This window comes from Colias philodice, chromosome 20, assembly GCF_061535455.1.
Source record: "Colias philodice isolate Cphi_HAF_F1 chromosome 20, ilColPhil1 Martin Lab GWU primary, whole genome shotgun sequence".
Classification (NCBI taxonomy): Eukaryota; Metazoa; Arthropoda; class Insecta; order Lepidoptera; family Pieridae; genus Colias; species Colias philodice.
Window position 1 is genome coordinate 2,718,007 of NC_143105.1, and position 23,761 is coordinate 2,741,767.

The 23,761-nt window shown below is 32.0% G+C and overlaps 1 protein-coding gene and 1 long non-coding RNA gene across 2 annotated transcripts in view; both read right to left on the minus strand.

Annotated features, from left to right (window-relative positions):
- The window catches only part of LOC149479319 (uncharacterized), a 267,645-nt gene that overhangs the window by 96,086 nt on the left and 147,798 nt on the right, over positions 1 to 23,761 (minus strand). The window lies entirely within an intron of this gene.
- LOC149479321 (lachesin-like) overlaps positions 17,702 to 23,761 on the minus strand; it is a 64,073-nt gene continuing 58,013 nt past the window's right edge. The window contains exons 8-9 of the mRNA XM_089707964.1: positions 22,335 to 22,431; positions 17,702 to 18,087 (exon numbers count right to left, since the gene is read on the minus strand). Coding sequence (XP_089564090.1) covers positions 17,978 to 18,087; positions 22,335 to 22,431 — 207 coding nt within the window. The 3' untranslated portion in view covers positions 17,702 to 17,977. The remainder of the gene's footprint in view (positions 18,088 to 22,334; positions 22,432 to 23,761) is intronic.

Below are 23,761 nucleotides of genomic sequence, written 5' to 3' on the forward strand. Positions count from 1 at the left end.
TTGGAAACAGCCCTTAATATTTCAATTTTCTAGCAAACTTGAGCGGGAATCGGGTCATAATTGATCAACTATGATTTGAAAAACATTTATTGTAAAAAAGAGTAGGTAATGTTTTGTCGATTATAACTTTTAGGTTAAGTTAGCCTAGCTAAAATTAAAAATATATGCGAAAGTAACTCTGTCTGTCTACCTCTTCTTTATGCCTCAACCACTTAACCGATTTGGATTAAATTTGGTACAGAAATAGAAATAGTTTTTATCTAGTTAATTAGGTAATCAATTTAATTGCTTAGATATGAATGCAAAGAAAGGTTTTATAAACGTAAAAATGCAGTAAAGTCCTCAGTCTATGCTAATCTTATACATATATGCTTCTCTTCTTTCGAATCGTCTAAAAGACACTTACAAACATTTTCAATTCTGCTCTATTACCACGTCATGACTGACACCACGAATATACAAAAATCATTTATCATACATCTTCTGTAGTTCTGTATTGCCTTATTTTGTCTCTTCTCGAAATGTACAGTAATTCAGGATAACATAAAAACAAAAATCACGAAAGACTCAGTGAAAAAATAAACACGTACAGATGTTAGCTAAGTGGAATAAATTTCTTTCTCGGTACTAAAATAAGCTCTAAACAACGCTACTGTTTCACTTATCGCGACGAAGTTCTCCTTGAATTATGCAATACTTCATTCTTCTTTGGAAATCCTTAGTAGATGGTTTACGGTAAATATTTTCATTGAAAGTAAAATGGGTCTTTTGATGTACTGGATATAAAGAGAAGACGTGTATTTAAATTATACGTTTTTGTTCGTGTATCTATAGGAATTAGAATGCAATTAATTAATGTGTACTAAATCATTTAACATCACTGCCCGAAACGGTAAAGAAAAACATCGTCAGGCAACTGACATGTCGAAGAATTTCGACAACATATGACATCTGCCAACCCGCATTTGGCCAGCGTGGTGGATTATATGTCTTCTCATAGGAGGCCCGTGGCCGTGTCCCAGCAGTGGGAACATAAATATGGGTTGATGATGATGATGACATTTTATCGTATATATTAGTTAATTATGGAATTATGTTATCTTCTATATAATAAAAATGAATCGCCAAATGTATTTATTGTAAGCGCAAAACTCGAGAATGGCTGAACTGATTTCGTTAATTATTTTTTTATAATATTCCTTGAAGTACGAGGATGGTTCTCATAGAGAGAAAGCGTAAACATGTACCACGGGCGAATCCGGGGCGGACCGCTAGTTCAATATATGTACAATTAAGACGTATAAGGTATTTAGCGTAAATTTCCATCAAGAAACAACAATGCACGCTATCGAATACATATTCAATATTCGTATTAACCGAGAATAACCGTCGAGAATTAATAAAATCATAATATTCCCGTATTAATTACGTTCGCTATAGTTTGCGAAATTGTATTCAATTTGCTTTGTTCATATAGTTTAGTTTTAGCTAAACCCAGTAAAGCGAATATTACAAGCTCTATCTTGCTGAAATTGTTGTTCATAATAAATGGTTATTATAAATGCACTTCAGTTTTATACATACAACTCGCTATAACTCGCGGTTTTACTATTACAAAGCTATAAATAGCAACTACGGAGTTTCTTGCCGATTCTTCTCCATAGATGCTGCTTTCCGAATCGGTGGTTAATGTTAAAATATGTTATGACGATTCAAAAGTGCTTCTAGAAGAAGTCTAATTGAATAAATAAATGTTTGAGTTTGAGTTTGAATGCATAACCCGCATTGCTGCGCTCCTATTGGTCTTAGTGTGATGTATATAGCCTAAAGCCTTCCTCGATAACTGGGCTATCTTACAGTGAAATAACTTTTCAAATCGGACCCTTGATTCCTAAGATTAGCGCGTTCAAGCAAACAAACTCTTTAGCTTTATAATATTAGTATGGATATATTCGGATGAAATATCTTAATATATATAAATCTCGTGTCACAATGTATGTCCTCAATGGACTCCTAAACCACTTAACCGATTATAATAAAATTCGCACACCATGTGCAGTTCGATCCAACTTGAGAGATAGGATAGGTTTAAATTCCAGGAGAGATAGGATAGGTTGAAATTCCAGGGGAAAGGGAACTATGCGGGGTTTTCTCTGAAAACAAGGGCGAAGCCGCGGGCGGAAAGCTAGTTCTCTTATAAATGACTAAAACGTATGCAGTACGTGCTAAAATATATTTTTGTATTGTCCAACAAAATTGTTGTATTCGTGTCAGTGATTTTGACTGAAATATTTTTGAAATGAAGTTTTTTGTTTATTGCATTGTTTCATTCTGTTTACATATTTATTATTTAGAGCCTTTTGCAAATATAACGCGTAATGTATTTGTCTATGTAGCGACACCTCGCTCTGAATCCTCCATATTATCTTATGTGAAATCTCAATTCAAAAATTAATTTTCTTTTCGTAGGTAGGTACCTCTATTCGTTAGGTTTTTTTTGCAGAAATAAAAAGTTTTAGATAATACTAGTGGTCCGCCCCGGCTTCGCCCGTGGTACATATTTAGTATCCTACGTCCTTCTCCTGGCTCTAAACTACCTCCCTACCAATTTTCAGCTAAATCGGTTCAGCCGTTCTTGAGTTATGAGTGGAGTAAAAGTGGAGTAGATTTAAAACAGTTGAAGTTGTGTCGACATCTTGTAAATTATATAAAACAACTAGCGGCCCGCCCCGGCTTCGCCCGTGGTACATATGAAAAATAGATGTTGGCCGATTCTCAGACTTACCCGATATGCACAGAAAATTTCATGAGAATCGGTCCACCCGTTTCGGAGGAGTATGCAGACTAACATTGTAACACGAGAATTTTGTATACCTATAAGATTAATACTTACGTAAATTAAGATAAACATCAAGCCTATAATGTTAACCATGTCTGGATGTTGGAACAACAATACTAATTGCTTTCTCAAGTCTGTTTATACAATTTTCCGTTTTAGGTGTTAGCATAAACAAATGGTTAATTTAAAATTTATCTCATTTGATACTCTAAAATGCTAATAAATTATTCTAGAAGTTTTGTTCTGGTGACCTAAAATACTTATATATTATGTAGGTGTATATGGTATAGGTTAAACTCTATCAGAAAAATAGATTTCAGCCAAATCTTTTAGTATTTTAATCGAACATAGATCCACTGAATACATAATATATATTTTTCGTTAAAAACGTCTATAATATTGCTCATTATAGGTACAAAAAGATTAATCAGTGTGCCTTTTTGCAGTTTTTGACAACTTTTTTTTGTCAAATACTGGTTAAATTTATTTAAAATAGTATATTAAATAACAGTACATACAGATATAATTATAATTAATATCCAAATTATAGCTATTGGCTAGTTAATACTAGACTAATCCAGAGCTATATCACGGGCATGTCGATACAGCTTAGCTTTTCACGCACTGTGATTCCAATAATCCAGGAATATATTGTTATTCGGAATTTAGAGATTAAAGTATTTTAGTATCGAATTTGAAAATAAATTATTTGTACAAAATTTGATGTATTTCTAGTGAAGGTAGATAATAGAGTTAAAACTAAATGGAATCAATTTTAATTTACGACACAGTTTTTATAATTAAAAATAGATTTGAAAAACATAAACTATTTAACTTTCTCTATCAATGTGTTCTCTTGATCTGTAAATTGTTTTAAATTGTTTAAATTGATAGTTGAACGTGACAACGTCCGATTGTGCTTCTTTGTCGCTCGTTCCGCGCTCTCGCTTGCACTTCAAGCCTTACATGGAACGCCTCAGAGCGAGGTAACGCCGCATGAGTCATGTTTTTTCGTGCGTGCAGCCGGCTCTATCGAATTATAAGACGTTGTCACGTCAAAGAATTCAATAAGTCTTTAAAATAAGTAAATTCTGTTATTATACAAAAGTGAAGTGTCTACATTTCAGATACTTGTGTGTTAGTATGATCTGATATACTCTTTAATTAACGATTGATTTGTTTGCCAGAAAAGATATTATCGAATGTCAACCAAGCAACCAAGCAACTCTTTTGAAACTAAGTCCAGTAAATAAGACATCAATTTCAACAAAAAAATCCTTCAATCAATGACCTACTATCGATAGATACGTTTACCTTATTTACGAAAAAAAAATCACAGTATACTTTATTTACATAAAATCGTAAAATAAAAATACACAAGTGTATCCCATTTATTTGTACGCAAGCCGCACTCAGTAATTTTAATATTTATTCATTTGGTTCGCAATATGTAACATATTTACCGAGTTTTGTATACAAATGTTTGTCATCCGAAGCGAGGTTCACGTAAGCTGGATTTAGCAATTTTGAATGTTCAGGCTCTTGGGAAATAACCGTTCTAAGAATAATACGGGCTTATCCATATTCTTTGTTGAGGAACGACACGGCTCTCGAAGCAGAATGTATTTGTGAGTCGATTATTTCATTAATAACTAGCGGTCCGCCCCGGCTTCGCCCGTGGTACATATTTACGTTTTCTCTACATAAAAACCATCCTCGTACTTCAAGGAATATAATAAAAAAAGAATTATCGAAATCCGTTCAGCCGCTCTCGAGTTATGCGCTTACCAACACATTTTGCGATTCATTTTTATATATAAGAAGATTACTGAGCAGGTATGGGCAAAATATGTAGGAGGATGTGATAGAATTTTTCTTTGTTTGTATGGGATTTTCATGACCTTAACAGTCCAACTAGGCTTTGCCCCTTGATAAAGCTTATAGCACTCAAGGACATGTTCAATGATAAAATAATTGTTGAAATCGGTTAAGTAATTATAGTAATAAGCGCATGTACAAACAGACTCAGAGTCTACTTATTATTCAGTACCTATCTATTGGTATAATATAGTTATGCTTTCCATTCCGATGGCTTGCGAATTTACATTTTGGGCTTTAGTCTTGCAATGCACATAAAAAATTACAGCTATACCTTGATATTATGCAAGTAAGATTTGAACATCTTCACAATACTGGAAACTCAAATAACACTCTGTGGAACGTTGTATGTTTTTTACTCAGAGATGTGTCTGAAGACTGTTCAAAAATTATTTCTATTAACGAATTCTTAGAATAACATTTGATTATGTACTTTATGTGGTACTGATACATTTTCCTTATTATTTAACTTAGTTGATATTAAATAAATCATGGTAATTACGAAATTGAGTAATGAGCACATTTTAAATAAACTTAACAAATGTATGCAAATACTTTACTTAATTAAACTGGTCTAAAATATATAAAAAATTAATAGTTCCATTGTAATACATTTTGACCGCCTCCTTGGTACAGTGGTTGACGCATGAGCGTAGCACCAAGGGGTTCGATTCCCGGTAGAGACGAAGAAAAAAAAATGTCTCGGTCTGGTAGGACACAGAAGGCTGATCACCTACTTGTCCCTAAAGAAAATCGATCAGTGAAACAGATGTATAATGCATCTGCCCCTTACCCCACTTGACATGGGACTTCACAACAAAAAAAAATTGTAATACATTCAATGTTGCCTTTATATCAGTGGTGTTCAGAATTATTCCATTATAAAAAAATAGTTAATTTATTAATAAAAATATAATGGATAGTTTATTCTAGGTAAAAGAAATGTCAAAATCGATATTATCTCTATAAAATATTATTTATTACTTCAGTAGCTTGGAGGTTGAACGCTATTTACATAGGTCGAAAGATAAACAATGGATGTGGAAGAAAAATTATTATATTTTTATTTTGATGCGCAAAATATGAATAACTCTTTATTGTAGAAAGAAGAACAAGTTGATGTCACGAAAGTAATTTATAATTATATAAATAAAAATATACAATTTGATATCAGTAATCCAATATTGATATACCGATTCAAAGTATTTATTTTACAAAACAAATCATGTTGTAATTGAAATTTTACGATACAAACTTCATATAAATTATATTTAGGTATTTGTTTAATACAAACAAACTCTTCAGCTATATAATATTAGTATAGATAGAAAATATTACCTATACTGTGAATGAACTGCATGTTTCATTGGCAAGTTTATCTTATCCTGTATAAATAAATGTTTTGGTGTGTTTGATGTTTTTCTTTCTACCGAGAAGTATTAGGGCAGCCTTAAGGCACCTTTGTTCATTGGTTTTCGGTTGAGTTAGTTTTGTTTAAATGAATAAATCTGAGGATAATTCAGTGGAAATTATATTTCGGTATTTCATATAAAAGTCTAATTAATCTTGTGTGTGTTTTATATTGTTATTATATTTTTGCTAAGGGACGTTTTATTGATACGCATTGTACAAGTTATTTTAGTATGAAATCAAAATAATGTGAATATAATTCCTGGTAGACAACTCACAGACAGAAGTTGCTCTCTTTATATTATACTAGCTGTTTCCCGCGGTTTTACCCGCATTGCTCCGCTCCTGTTGGTCTAGCCTTCCTCGATAAATAGGTTATCTAACATCGAAATAATTTTTCAAATCGGATGAGTAGCTCCTGAGATTAGCGCGTTCAAACAAACAAACAAACTCTTCAGCTTTATAATATAACCTATAGTATAGATTATTATTGCATCGGACTATTTTTCTTTGTAGATATTTTGTTTCTATGCAATAAGGTAAAGTATATAGGCAGGCATGAAGGGAAATACTCTCTGTATTCCCTTCATGCCTGCCTATATATTTGGGATTTTTTATTTTAGGAATAGGTGATTAAACGCCTGTCTCACCAGATTTAAAATTATTTCTTGTTTTCAATACCAGGATGATAAATATTTTCTTAATATTATTCACTACTTTGTATTTTTTATAACTGGGTTTATTTATTTTACTTTTTCTAGAAAATATAAACCCAGTAAGCGTTGAAGCCTCAACTTTTGCCTCAACCGATGCTATATAGCACGCACTGCCCATAAAATATCTTTCCTTTTACGATATAACATCAAGGTGTAGGTAGGTAAGTATTTTTTATATCATATATACTAGCTGTTTTCCCCGGCTCCGCTCAAGACAAAAGATAAAGTCTAAAAAAATGATGGTTCAGCGTTCTTTTCGTCCAATTATGCAATTCGATTTTTTGTAGGTATCTATTTATTATTAAAAATCTTTGAAATTATCAAACTTTCTCCTCAATTTCCACACGATTTACGTATTGAATAAGGGGCAGGCAGCATTTAAGCTCGTTACGAATATCGAATAAATTTTATGTTAAGAATAAACTATATATTTTAAACAATTTCTTATGAACAATTTAACTATAACGATTTCAAAAAGTAAACCTAAATATGGATATTAAATCCAGAGCAAGACAGAAGCTACGTGGCTCTTATAATAAAACTTAAAGCTTTTCATTTACTGTTCTCGTTAAACATTTTATAAATTCACAAAAGAAACACTCATTTCAAAGAAAAGCCTGACGGTAACTTCAATTAGTGTACCTACTTCTAAATCACATTGAAAATATAAAAAAATATGAGATTTTGACAGTGTGTATAATATTATTATTTGATCATTTCAATCCTATATTTTTACAGAAGAGTTTGTTTGTTTGAAAGTGCTAACCGCAAGAGCTATTCTTCAAATTGGAAAATCATTTCTGATAGATTTTAGAATGTTTCCTACCATCTTTAAAGAGAATTACGAGTATATAATTGACTAGCTGTGCTCCGCGGTTTTGCCCACAGTGCTCCGCTCCTGTTGGTCTTAGCGAGATGATATTTAGCCTATAGCCTTCCTCGATAAATGGGCTATCCAACACCGAAATAATTGTTCAAATCGGACCAATAGTTCTTGTGATTAGCGCGTTTAAGCAGACAAACTTTACAGCTTTATAATATTAAGTATAGATTAAACTAGCCTTTTCTGACAACGTATATTTTATGTTTGTTTACGCAAAATACCACAATTGCCTTGTATTGTGAAATATTTCATAACATCGCGGAAAAATCTAGTCTATTATATGGAGGAAAATTAAAATCCCGGCAACGCCGCACGATACATTACCATGCAAGGTAAGACACTATATTAAACGTTCATGAAGGATATGAGATTGTCTGAATTCCATGCAATATTTACAGTCTTGCAAACCATTTTTATATTGTGTACTAACTGAATATGGTGTAGTTCATCTTTGTTTCTTGGTCTAACAATTTGTAGCTGTGTAAAGGTTTGTAAGGGTACTTTGAAGAAGTTTGTACTTGTGTGATAATATCTCCTTCATTATTGATGTATTTTGATACTAACTATCCACCTGCGGCTTCTCTCGTATTGTTTTAATCTAATCAAATATGAACCATAACCTTGATTGAGAACAAAGCTGTCCATCGAGTAAACAAATGAAAATCGGCACAATAGTTTATCGCGAACAGACAGATGGACAGATGCGAATTTATTTTATTTATTTATATTTCATTCCACTCACCTAATTTTAGAAATTCCCTTATTAAAAACGTAAAGTTGAAAAATATTTCACAGTTTGATAAAATTCTGATGACACCGATACTGGCAAAAGGGTATTTCGAAGCGCTTTCATTTCACAGCATTTACTTTGGAACTATAGGTACTGCCAACGTGGCATGACCGAAGTCACCTCTTATATTGGATTTTTCAATTTAAAATCCATTTTGATACGAGCAAAACGTATGAAAGAACTATTTTATGGACGGAATAACACATATTCTTTCACGTATTTTGTGTTCAGCTATTCAGTTCGTTAAATGAGAGTTTATTAGATGATATGAACTTCAATATGTCAGAACCATAGGTCAGAACATATTTGTTAAATAATTGTATATCGACATTTACAATTATTTAACTAATTATATTTGACCGCTTACTTGGTACAACAGTGGGCGTAACTTAGCGCGTGAGCGTAGAATACTGGGTTCGATTCCCGGTAGAGACGAAGAAAAAATATCTCGGTCTGGTAGGAGACAGAAGGCTGATCACCTACTTGTCCCTAAAGAAAATCGATCAGTGAAAAAGATAATAATGTAGATATCCCTTACCTCACTTGGGGACACGGGACTTCACTATTACAACACTATTATATTAATTTCGTGAAATTGTAATTTGTCTAAAAATTGTAATGAGTAACATACTGCTGCTAATATCATGCTTTATTTTTCGGTACCTAGATAATCTATGGATGTGAAACTGTATATCATCATCATCATCATCATCATCATCAGCCCATATTCGTTCCCACTGCTGGGACACGGGCCTCCTATGAGGGTAAAGGCCATAATCCACCACGCTGGCCAAGTGCGTGTTGGCGGATGACACATGTCGTCGAACTGTTTAATTCTTCGACATGTCGGTTTCCTCACGATGTTTTCCTTCACCGTTCGAGCAGCAACTGTATATAAAGCATAAAAATTCATTGAAATTCCTTTAAAAGAGGGATTCTAATAACCATCCCGATTCCAGTTTAGGGACCTACAAAGCCATATTAAACGATTGAAAGCAATAAGCTTTATTAAAATGTATTTATTCAAATTGAGACCGCGCTGTTTACAAAACAGAATAAATAATGATGTAGGTTTTCACGTCGGTTTTTGCGTTTTAAATTACTTATAGATTTCCTAATTAAAAAAATATTAATGGGATTATATCTATACTAATATTATGAAGCTGAAGAGTTTGTTTGTTTGAACGCGCTAATCTCAGGAACTCGTCCGATTTGAAAAATTATTTCGGTGTTAGATAGCCCATCACGCTGAGACCAACAGGAGCGGAGAAATGCGGGTAAAACCGCGGGACACATGTAGTTTTATGATATTTATATCATCGTCAAATTCTTTTAGTGGAATCACTAACAGAATTTGACATAGTGGGGTAGTGCAAAGCATTCTTTCGTTGTTCTTAGTGCGTTCGAAAAGATTCTATGCAATATTCTAACACTGAACAACACTGAATACGAGTTTTCGTTTACACTAAAAGATCACGAAAGAATGCTCTTGCTCTAGCTCTAGCTCTATGTTCGTTTGACGTAAATGCACCGCAAGAAACATACACACTTTTATACTACCCTTAAAAAACAAATGACAAATGATCTGCCATAATCTCTCAAAATATACTTAATGCATATTTTAAAATTCGCATCACAAACAGTATTCATCTCTTCTAAAATTACAAAAATTAATACAACAGACGGACGTTAGGAAACAATTCAATTGTTGTTTGAAAGTTAATTTTGTTAAGTTGTACCCTTGGGTCGAATTTACTCTACAATTCTCGCTTACAGTTAAAATCTAAAATATTTCAATAATACCTTTTTCTTTGGGAACGTTTCTGTTCTGGAGATATGATTTTTTAATGAGAATGAGTTTTAATGCTCCTTTTGTGAAAGTCTTATAAAGTTAACGCCAAATTCAAATGGTTTAATAATTAATTAGTTTTGAGAAAAAAAATGTCCCTGAACCAATCTCCATGCTTTAAAAAATAATGTCAGAAATTGCAAGAAGTTTACAAATCAGAACACATGGTTGAATTTAAAGTAAAGTAAGAAGTAAAATAATATGAGTATTTGCATGAACTAAACCCTCCGTTTTACAAAATACTATTAGTATGTGTACTGCGTTTAAAAAAATATTCCAGCCGAATTGAGAACCTCCTCCTTTTTTGAAGTCGGTTAAAAACACACTCAAATTAACATAGAAATGTATATTTAGTATTACAAATTAAGTTTGACATAATGCAGGCGTAATTAATAGAAGTCTTCGCTTCCTCGTAATTTCGACTTAGCATTTTCTTTGAAGTGAATTTCTGTCTTCAGTAACTAGTTTTCGAATTGCTATTGTGTCGCAGAAACAGTAAAGCGTTCTTGTTATTTTTTCATCAGCCTGCAGACAACCTATGAAGTTTATCCAAATAATGTCTAGTGAGGTGTTTGTTTATTCTTTGAATAGGTATGTGTTGTTGAAAACCATTTCTTGCTCCCATTTTATAACTTTATTGGGGTAAATTAATTTAAAGGAAAAAAGTTTATTTGCTATCATAGATTTGAATATCACTGTATTATACTTAAAAATGTACATTTACATATTTTAAATTTTTAAGGGCCGATTTCTCAATTTTTGGTTAACACTTACCCGTCCAATAAAGTACATATTACACAAAAATATTAAAATGACACATGTAAACGGTCAATTAATACGGGCAATTAGAATACATTTTTCAAATGGTGGTTTATTACGTTATTTGACGAATAAGTTTTAACCAATACAAGGATTGAAAAATCAAACTAAATTAATGGTTGATTGAGTTTCCAATGCACAGATTACAAGACAATGCAGCTAATAATATTATTTTCTAGTAACAGTTATTAAGAAGAACAGAAAATACTTTACCTTATATATCTGGGTGATGAGGTAATAATAAATAAAAATACCAATAATTTTGTGTAATTTTATTACAAAGTATGTATCATATACTATATTACAATTATATCTAACATATAAACGACGTATGAACAGTCAACTAAAGCACCGATATGTTTGAATATTATCCAACTATTGATATAGAAAAACTATAAGTTCTAATATCTATATACATAATATTATAAGATACGTGCATATGATGAGATCTATCAAAAGCCGGGATCACACAGCGAGCAGCCTCGCGAAGCAATTGCTGCGTGAAGCAGCTTGATTAGTACGGCATGGCTCGGCACTTAGAATATATACCTAATACATACCTATATAAACTGAGGTAGAAGCTGTATACGCGTTAAAACACGTTCCGTTTGAAGTCAGCTAATTAGCTGGCGTTGTGTTTATTCGGTTATGTAGATAACTCTTTTCGGCTAATAGTTTAAATGTATATTCTATCTTTGTCACGCGGAACGAATTTAACTGCTAGTTTGTTTGCATAGACCGCTTCTTTGTCTGTTTAAATATATTATGTATTCTAAGGCTCGGCCAAAAAAGCGAGTGTGACGTCATTTTCTTCGGCCGAACCAGTTTTGCTTCGCGAGGCTGCTCGCTCTGTAGAGACCCGCCTAATGGAAATTTTACCATCTATATGATATTACTTTACAGCAGTATTTAAGGAATGACTTATTAGGTTGTTGAGGCTAAATACATCAGGCATAACTTTTTTATTATGTCGACGCACCTAGGTTACTTCAAAACACGCACGGTTATTTGGAACTAAAATATTTAAAGGGCGATGGATTCTAAAGAGGTCATTTTTATCTATCAAATTTTGACGAAAGCTAGTTTAACCGCTTCATAATAATTATATTATTATGAAGCGCTTCATTATATTATTGGAGACATTATGACATCATTTTTACATTTTATTCGTCATTTTAACTATCGAAACATAATATCAGGAAACTGTGTGCTTTAATATTATTACATTTATGGACATTTATAGGTTATTTACATCAGAATATCTTTACAAATAATAACAGAATACATCAATATCACAAAGTGAAGGTATACGATTATTGTGTATTTACATAAGTGCTATCGTAATATGAATCTAAAGTCGTTCAAATAAAGTGACTTTTGTTCTGCAGTTTGTTATATTAGTTCACAAACAGGTAGTTGTGATAACAACTTCGTAGCTTGGTGCCGTAGATGCAAGAATTCATATTGATCTTAAATTTGAACAAACTTTTGTACCAGAACGTCCACATAACATGCTGATTTAGTTATTTAAAATAAATATAGCGTTAACAAAGACAGTGTTTCTAAATATGGTAAAAAATTTGAGAGTTTTTCGATATACAAATCAACACAAGTACCATGCAATAAAAAAGGAATTCAATTCGGTTATAAAATATTATGTAAAACAGGGTACTTTTTCCCACAATCCCTAGACTTTTCTACATGATATTATTGTGATTATAATCAGCATGTTATGTGCACTTGTTTTTGATATTATGCAGTTACATTTTATTGCCTAAAATAAAATGTCTGATCCCTATATCTAGAAGTATTTAAAGAGTATACTATGTTCAGTAAATAAACAATATATATAGGTACGTTCACATACGTTTTACATAGATAGATTTTACATTATTTCCTATTATTACAATATCGTAAAACTAAACATTTTTGATATGGTTAGTATGATAATTTTCACATTGGTATAACTTTACATCAAAATGTAACTGATTACTGAATACGATGAAAAAGACTTAAAACCACTCGATATGTAACGCTATAAAGGTGAAATTATATAAAATTTCATACAATTATTTCTATATTACAGGGAACCGTATTAAATATCCATAAAGCGATCTCGCTCCAGCAGTTAACACGATCGGTGGGATACAGAGCGTTCTTTACATTCTTCATTTAAGGCTGCATTCAATGGTTAAGCGACAGCGGAATTGCTATAGTCTATACTAATATTATAAAACAGAAGAGTTTGTTTTATTTGTATGTTATATTAATCTCAGGAGGCTATAGGCTATAATATATCCTCACTTAAGACCAATAGGAGCGGAGCACTGCGGGTAAAACCGCGGAGCACAGCTAGTATTAGGTAATATAATCACAGTGAATAAAGTATGTGTATATTTAATTCATCGCATTTACAGTATACGAGTGTGTATTTTAATTTGACAATAGGCGGGTACTCAGTGAGCAAGTAAACTTCCAAAGCAGCTCGGTCAGTGTGGACGTGCCTCGCCGCTCGACTGAGGAAATAGCATACGCATTTTCCTAGTCCAAGCCACGTCCAAACTGACCGAGCTGTTTCGCGCGGCAATTGCTTCGCGAGGCTGCTCGCTCTGTGGGACCTGCCCAATTATTATTCTTGGATGAACGAGATTTTTTTTTGTATTAAGTATTCTTATAGTAAAGTCGCTGGTTGTCCAAAAAAAAATTAAAGGTTAGGATAAACTATTAAACAACACACACAATAAATATTTACAAGCTATTAATATAGTAACCTATATGTATAGATAGATATGTGTATTTATACAATTACTAATAACTTCAATTTGATCTTTATTTTTCACATAAAAATTTATGCTTTTCTTACGCTATCGCTCAATCATTGTTGCGGCCTTAATGTTCAAGTACTCAGGAAAATCAATTCTATTCAGCATTTACTCTCTTTATTTCTAATAGGATTCCGGCTTGATTTAAATGTGTCTTTTACTTTCTCATTAATTTTAATTAACATTACATCGATTACTGCGTCACTTTTGTAAATATTGAGTTTTTTTTTCATTTCTAAGAATATTAATTACGTATTTTATTACATCATCATCATCATCATCGTATTTTATTACACTTAACATAAATTACTTGATTCTTTGAAAGAATATTTAATTGATAATAATATGATATAATTAACTTTTCTGGAAGAATGTTTTTGATTGATATGAGGTTTTCGAATTATTATTTTTACGATTATATTAGTGCTTTAATATGCTTATTTGATATGTTACTTTTTAAATGAGCCATTTAATTTTAATCGTGGAATTTTACATTTGTATATATATTTTAGTAGTGCAAGTATAATAAAGTAGTATTACATTGCATAACAAAATAATATAAGAAACTATTTACTATTCATATTATGTATATATGTTATAGGCAAACTCCGAAGCTCCGGCGCTCCTAGGTTGGACTGGTCAATCCTCAGGTCAGACTGAATGACTTAGTCAAAGCCCAAACAAATGTAAATTTTCAGCCTTTGACTAAACAATTTTCGTCAAACCTGGGAGAGACTAATTTGGTCAGGCAAACGTCAAAACACAATTTTATTAAATCGGGGTTTGTCGAGTCAAACTCCGATATAGGTATGAAGTGTCTTATCTTCGTATATTTGGAAGCATTTTATCATTTAAGCAGCTTTGAAGTCTTAAGAACTTAACTCTGCCAGTTCTGACACCTGATTGGTCAGCTTACGTGATTTTCACTTTTATATTTGAGATGCTTTGAGAGAATGCCGTGTGGCATTAGGCCCGCCTTTTGTACGATGTGCAATAAAGTATAAAATAAATAAATAAATGCTTTGGAATATACGGAGGTTAGTTTGTATAAGATTAAGTATAAAAAAATAACATTTTTAAAATTTTGATGTTTATTGTTTTAATAATTTCTTAAGTAATTAAAATGAAAAATTAATCATTTTTCTGACATGGTGAGGCATTAACTTTAATGTTAATTGTTTTAATAATTTCTTAGGTAATTAAAGTGACAAATTAATCATTTTTCTGACATGGTGAGGCATTAATGTTAATTGTTTTAATAATTTCTTAGGTAATTAAAATGAAAAATTAATCTTTATTCTGGCATGGTGAGGCATTATGACATATTTTAGAATTGCACAATACATTAGACCTTTTACATTTGCATAATTTTGAAGAGCAAGAGGAACACCGCGGTTCGCGAGAGACATTATGAACCTGTTTAAACATGTTCAGATCAACGTTTGACCGAGAATTGCAGTCGCTTCTAGGATTGACTAGGCCAAAACCGAAACAGAATAATTTACTTTCGACGTTTAACTGAAAAGTTAGGAGCTCCTGGGTTTGACTAAAAATACTTCAGGCAAAGGGCGAAATTGAAATGTATTTCGGGGATTGCCTGATGGCTTTGGCCAAACCTAGGATAAACCAGTCCTTCCGCGAAGAGACTGTGTATCGGACTTTGACTATAACATATACACGTCAAATGGACGGGATTTTAAATCAAATATTTCAAATCAATCTTAATTCTGTAAAAAGTCCTTATTAGGGTATTCAGATAATAATATCATAAAAATATTCATAATATAGCAACGAAATAACTTAATTTACGGACCTTTGGATAGAAATATTATTTTCAATTCGAAAGATTATTTCAATATTTATATCCAGTGTCTTATATGTAACTACGTAATGAAGTACTTAATATATTTATGTGGTTTGATATAAAATATATTATTCATAAGTTTTATACAATACAGGGTGTCCCACTATTGGTATACTAAGCGCGATGGAACTTGTAGTTTTGCATACACTGATCACGTAAAAAATACTTAAAAAAAAAATTGGGTCCAAAATTTTTTGCTAAATTTTTCCTGAAAATCCATGTTTTCTTCTCTAGCTTCGCGCAGCCGGCATATACTGCTTCTCTAATATGAGCATTTTGTGTATGAAAACATAATCTTAAACGATAGCTCACGTGCTGGTGGCAAAGTTGGGCAGGTTGCTTGTTTTGGGTGTACACATAGAATTTTAAGAATTCATCTATTTGAAAAAAAAATGCGTCTGGATTTTTTAAATTATTTTTTACATACTCAGCGTATGCAAAACTATAACCTCCTTTGAGCTTAGTATACCAACAGTGGGACACCCTGTATATACCTAACTACTTACCTATTACTTTTATCTAACCATTTTTATATAATTACAATTACAAATCTATAACAGTAGCATTACTTGATATATTATTAAAGTTATTATGTCCTATAAATCTATGTTTTGGTGTTCAAATTAATCATCTATTCTCATAATATTATTATTATTTCTTTTTAATTACCAAGGCCTTTAGACAAACGTACCTAACGCCATGGAATAGAAACTGCTAACGCTAATTATTGACATAAGCTCATGAGATTTTGGTAATGGTTCGTTCACACTACCAAAGACGACGACAACCACGACCAAAATTACAATCTTGCCGAAATTTGTTCAAAATCAAAATTAAAATCTCCCGTCATTCTAGTACTCGAAAATAAAAAATTTCGAGGTCAATTAATAAAAAATAATAGGTTTTTTGAGATTTTCGCCGAGACGGTAAGTTTATCATACAATCACCTGAACCAAAATTGTAGATCATCTAATTATCTATAAAAAAGGTTAAATACATTTTTTTCTAGGAGCCACCGTTTCTATGAAAAACCTGTTTGTTTATCAATTGATCTCAAAGATTTTTTTACAAAACACCAATACGACAGGAAATTCTTAAATTTCATTTTTAATTGTGTTTTGCACAATTTTATTTAATTGCGACTGGATGAAAATTTTTTTCGTGGTCGTCTTTGTCGTTGGTAGGGTGACCGAATCCTTAGGCCAAACATCATACGCTTATGTCAATTTCTATCGATAGCGTATTCTATTCCTTGGCGTTTTGACGTTCGTCTCGGCAGGACAGTATTAACACAATTTTTTAACTTATAAATCATAACTATTTTATTATATATTAATTCTATTAGCTGTGATCCTAGAGGATAGAATATATTTTAAGTATAATGTTTTGTTGTTATGTATCGGAAACACAAGAAAATGTTAATTAATTCCCTTTTAATACCTACCTTATAAATTTGACTTTATTTATAAAAATCTTTATATTATAGTGATTATTCTTGATATGAATATTCTTATGATTCCATTTCATAGGTTTCAGTGAACAAAATATACATTATTTCAATCAATATTCAATACACGTAATGCGTTTGTTGACGTTACTAATAATTGAATATTATTTAAATTTAAATAAGAAATATATATCATATACATTTTCATAAAACAAACAATAATATCGACCATTTTCGTATACAAGAATGAACATAATAATTATTGTTTAATACAAAAAATAATATTCGTAATGCTATAAATTTATAATCTATTTTTAAAAGACATCATAATAGATAAACATTGTTATTCACAAAAACATAAATTAAACATCGTTTGTAAAAATCTTTTGGTCTTACCACAAAACAATTTAAACACAGTGTAACTTTAAACCAGGGATCTGTCACTTTAATAGTAGTCTATGTGAAATACGACAAAACCAGATTAAATAGAACCCGCGCTTAAAGTTAAACCCTGTTTAAGTTTTTTGTGGTAAGACATTTTGTTTTTAACATGCGTCCATACATCATAAACGAAAAAGCAAACCGTCCAAACGCATTGTTTACAATACTTGTTCCCATAGAAATTCCGTAACCTTCTAGAACCTTCTAGAACAAACTAGGTCACCTGACGTCACTATAGCCAGCGAGTATAATTAGAAGCGACGCAAGCAAGAGGCTAATGTAACCGGTTGTTGTTTTTACTCCGCTCTGCAGCTCCGCCAGACTTGAACCTGTGATAAATTTAAATTAATTAGTTTTTTCATTATGGCTAACTGAGATTAATATTTGCGCTTTTTGAGGTTGTGTTGTGAGAATGAAAGATTCTTAGTTTTGTTTAGAATGAGTAGGTAAAGCTAATTAATAAGATTTTATATCTGTTTAAAAGTATTGTTTTGATTTCTGCGTGACTACATGAAAATTATGTATGTGCTAGTTATTGCCTGCCAATTTTTTTATGGGACAAACTTTCATCCCCCATTTTATCCTCTTGGGGTTTTTTTTTTCAAAATCCTTTCCTATTGGATGCTTTGCTAATAGTACCTATCTGTTTGCCAAGTTTCAGCCTGATCGGTCCAGTAGTTTAGGTCGTGCATTGATAGATTTATACGTAGTATAATAAGTATTTTAAGGCTTGAAAGATGTCGGTAGATTATTTATGAGTAATTCGTTTTTTCTATACTTTACAGTACTTTTCCCGAAATATAAAATCTCCCTTAAAAATATATTGTGCCCCAACTTAACTAGTTATCCTTCCAAACACTATACTTCATAACTTCACTTAGCCGTAACATTAGGCGGGTAAGCTTATAGCGTAAGTTTAATCGTTGGAACCCACAACTTCTACTGTGTTACCAACAAATTATTTTAGTTTCATATCTTTGGCATTCATACGCATTGTTGGAAATATGATAAATTAAGACAGTGAGATAAATTAGATGAATCCATATTTGGTGAAATATTTTGAATGATTTTTTTATTGCAATAACTTTATTCTCAATTTAAACGACTAGCTTTTAAAACCTATCCTATGACGTATTTATCCAAGTTACCATCTATATGTCGCTCATTTGCTTCTATAACGTAACAAAATCAAAATCAATTCTCTATTTCATTGTAATCGGTTCAGTAGTATTTGCGTCAAAGAATAACAAACATACACACACACATACACATCCATCCTCACAAGCTTTCGCCTTTATAATATTAGTAGGATAGGATTAGCCCACTTATCAATACAATTATAGTTAATCAAATAGGCTTTTTCTAGAAACGCATTTGAATCGCCATATTATTACCTAGGTACATAATAATTGGTTATGATCGATTTTTAACTGCAGAAAGCCAGCAAGAAGTTATTTACTACTTTATTACACATTTTTTTTGCGTATGGAGGTTAATTTACTTTTATCATAGTGAAACATCTCATCCTCAATAGTATTTTCTACCTCTGTATCCTTTAATCTCGCGGGCAAAGCCGCGGGCAGCAGCTATGTGCATTAATACGTAGTAAGCTCCTTTGAAATATTTTGCAAAATAAACAAAATATTGCTTTATGCTTTAAGAAATTTTTGTATCAAAGCCCCTTTGCAGTTGAATAAGTTTTCATCTATAACGTTATAGAATTGGAATTTAAAATTAAATATTTTCAATTTATTTATTTAAAAAATAACTAATTTCATACTTCTTTCCTACTATAGGTACCTTTCATACTTCATAAATGTAGCAAGAAAAAAAATAGATTTCCAATATAATATTGGCAAGCTTAAAAATATAGCCTGACGTTTTCTCATTTTAGTAACTACCCTTCTTTTAATTACTTTCCGAGACTTTCGCACATATAAATTTATACTTCTATTTTACAGTACTTTCTACATTTTAATACAAATAATTTGATATTATTTTTATTACATAGATGATTTTTGAATTAAACAATTATAGTTTTACTCCTAACTTCGTACCATGGCATGTATATTTTTTAAGCGCAAAACACGAAGTGTATGGAAGATCTAAAAAAAATTACTATCGTCATAAAATTATGCCGAGCCAATTACAGTTACTACCCACATTACTCCCATTGTCCAAATTCTATAATAATAATTATAACAACTATAATCATTAAGTTAAACAAAACACATACAATTTTCGGGCAATACGCCAAGCTATTATAGCTCATAAAACAATGTCATTAAGCGTTATAGTCCGGCAAATGATATCCATTGAGCTAATTAAAATTAAACTATCATTCGCATCAACAATCAAAAATAATAGTTAGTAGTGCTTTGTGTATGGGAACAACTTTAGGGTGGAATTCGACATGCATATAATATTAAAATAGACTACAGGCCCGTGTTGAAAAAATTATGGGTCATTTGACCCACCACATGACCTATCTAGAATGATATAAGAGCATAAAATAATAAGATTCAGCACTATGACGTCACTTGTAAGCTGTCCACCTGAGTGCAGATGAGAATTCGAAGGTTCAGGTAGAGATTTTCTCCCCTTATCTCCATGATTTTTGTACGGCGTTGCGGAATAATTGATTAAAAGTAGTATAGAAATAGTATGACATAGATGCCGTACAAAATCAAATGACCAAATTTACCCCGGCAACTGTCGAAAAATAAAAATAAATTCTGACTTTGTGGACCACCATTTTTGTACGGCATCTGTGTCATACTATTTCTATACTGCTTTTAAGCCATTATTCCGCAACGCCGTACAAAAATCATGGAGACAAGGGGAGAAAATCTCTACCTGAACCTTCGAATTCTCATCTGCACTCAGGTGGACAGCTTACAAGTGACGTCATAGTGGTGAATCTTATTATTTTATGCTCTTATATCATTTTAGATAGGTCAGGTGGTGGGTCAAATGACCCATAATTTTTTCAACATGGGCCTGTAGTCTAAAAGGGCTATTATGAAAACAATTGAAGACATTCTGTGGAATATATATTATACAGCAAAATCTTATATATAAAATTCTCGTGTCACAATGTTAGTCTGCATACTCCTCCGAAACGGGTGGACCGATTCTCATGAAATTTTCTGTGCATATCGGGTAAGTCTGAGAATCGGCCAACATCTATTTTTCATATGTACCACGGGCGAAGCCGGGGAGGACCGCTAGTAAACATATAAAGGTGGGCATACACGACCAATGGATCAAAGAATTTAGAAGAAATGGAGTGGATATACAATTTGGATTTGACTTTCACTCTTAAATGCGCGTAGTCTGCACCATTTAATACGATGGATTGACCATTAAATGTCTAGTTTTAAACTATAACATCTCATCATTGAGCACTTTACAAATAAGTAGTTGAACTTCGAACTTTACCGTAGAGTCATAAATATAGTCTGAGTCTAATAGGTACAGACAATTTTTTATTATCCTCGAGAATTCACCAATGATTGAATCGGTTAAGCCGAATGTCCGAGTCCTGAATTTAATTTTAAAAGCGTAGTCGTTTAGGATTGTAGAAGAAGCTATCGCATAATTCAATTGAGTTTTAATACATATCACTGCAACTTCAAAAACTAATTTCAACGAACTTGCGGTCCGTGGCTTCACCCGCGTATGTAAAGGAAATTTCCATAGCAGTAACATATTCCACCCAGGTAAAAAATAGCCTGTCTCTAGACTACTTAATATCCAAAACCAGACCAAAAAATCACATCATAAAATCGCTCTGTAGCAACGTGAACGGAATACAGACAAACACAGACACACATTCGCGTTTATAATATTAGTAAGGAAATTATAATACTATACTCTCGATTATTAATTCCACAGATTCAAGCTCTCATAAGTTAGCATAATATGTAGACTAGGCTCATTACAAGAACAATAATAGTTTCCAGCTTGCAAAAACCACCCGGCGCAAGTCTAACAAGTTGAAACCATACAAATGTGTAACATAACCCTATCGGATAAAGTTGGCAAAGTTAAGAGCACAGCCAGTAATAATCTATGAAAGTTTACCGTTAGTGGGTAAAGTGAGACAGTACAGCTTCACAAGTTAGTCGGGTAATGTTACCTTGGTTTAGTGGGAAGGCAACGCTTGGTCTATTAGTGGTTCCTTAAATTATTGTTGGAGGAATGTTTAAATGCGATTATGAGTCAATATTTGATTAATTAGTGTTGAATTTATGTGGTAAAGCGGTTAACGCTTGGGTATCGAATTCGGTCCTCTTGGTTCTATACCAAGAGGACCGAATTCGATACCCGGTAGTGATTAACAATAATTAATGTCACGCTCCGGAAAGATACAGAAAGCAAAGCTGACCTACTTGTCCGTATAGAAATCGATCAGTTAAACTTAGAAAATATTATATAAGAGGAAATATAAAAGAGATATTGAAAGATAATATATATAAACAGGTTTATAATTTACGAAGGAAAAGGAAAATAGAAAATATTACATGATTTTTAAGGTAGGTACTAAAAATTATTCAAGGTTTTAGTGAATTACCTTGTAATACATGCACTCTGGTGACAGTCTTCATTTGTATGGGTGATTCCAAAGCACACGTGTAGTTTCCAGCATCTTCTAGCTTTAGACGAGCCACCTGCGAGAAAAACAATTATATTAGCTTATTCATATTGTATTGTAATATTTATTAATCTTACTATCATCAAGAATTGATTGTTCTGGAAATCTGTATGTGGTGTCTCTTTGAAAGACAATATGGCAATGTCGTTAGTGATCGGAAAAGAAAAAGAAGTTGCGAGTGAAGAATATGGAAGTGCAACGTCAACAATCCAGATTGAAACCGATACCGTCTTTTATATTCCCGGTGTCATCCACACTTAAAATAATCAGCCAATATATTCTCTAAGTTAATGAACTAATATTATTCTCATAATAGACGCGAAAATTAGTTATTCATCTAATAAAGTGGCAAACTACTATTTAGGAAGTTATGACTTATGACCTTCATATTATTATGATTCTATATATATCTCAGATTTAAATGAGATGATATCCACACCTTGAGAAGGTAAAAAGCCCTTTATTTCTCCAACACGTTTAGTTTTAAATAACAACCACTCCCAAAAATGTTTACGCAAAAGGGCCTTACGTAATTCTGACCGCATTTCCTAACTTTTTCTATACATTTTAAAGAAGCTTTACAGCATTATCTTCACAATAGCAGTGATATTACGACGGTGAGTGCTCGTTTACGAAGATCGCTTAGTATTTATTCTGAGTGGAATAAAATAAACGGGAGGGAAATGCGCTGCGAATGCATAAACGAAATCGCGATTTAGAATAAGAGTGAAAACTATTTATTCCGTTTTTAGCTGTAACCTGTTGAGAATAGCTGTTCTTTAAGAAAAAGAAACATTTATTTGTGTTTTAAAAGACGTTACGATCATTTTTTTTTGCTTTTAATTTATTATCTTCTTAGATTTGTATGTATGTAACTTGTATGTTGAGATAGAATTGTAAAATATGCAGTCACAATAACTCCTATAATAATTGAGGCATAGGTACTAATATTGATACCCATTTCAATAACTAGTTCTAATATTAATTATGAGTTACTTTATTTATTCGTTTAACAAACATGATTCTTCATGAATCAAAGAGACTAAAACTTATTTTCACTTGTTCAAAAACCACCTTCTGAACTAAAGTATATATTCTCTATATTTTCTTACGAAACTTACTACAAAACTATAGAAGTCCACCCTTTTCGTAATAACTGTTACATAATATATTACTGCTCTAAAATATTTCTGCATATATTTTTATACATTTATTCCATCCAACTTTTTTAATTTCAAACACGAGTGCAGGTGCAAAAGGAACAAATGTGACACAGCGGTATAACAGTATTACTGCACATGTTAGAATTTTTATATTCATTAATATTTTTAGTCCTAGCTTAAAAT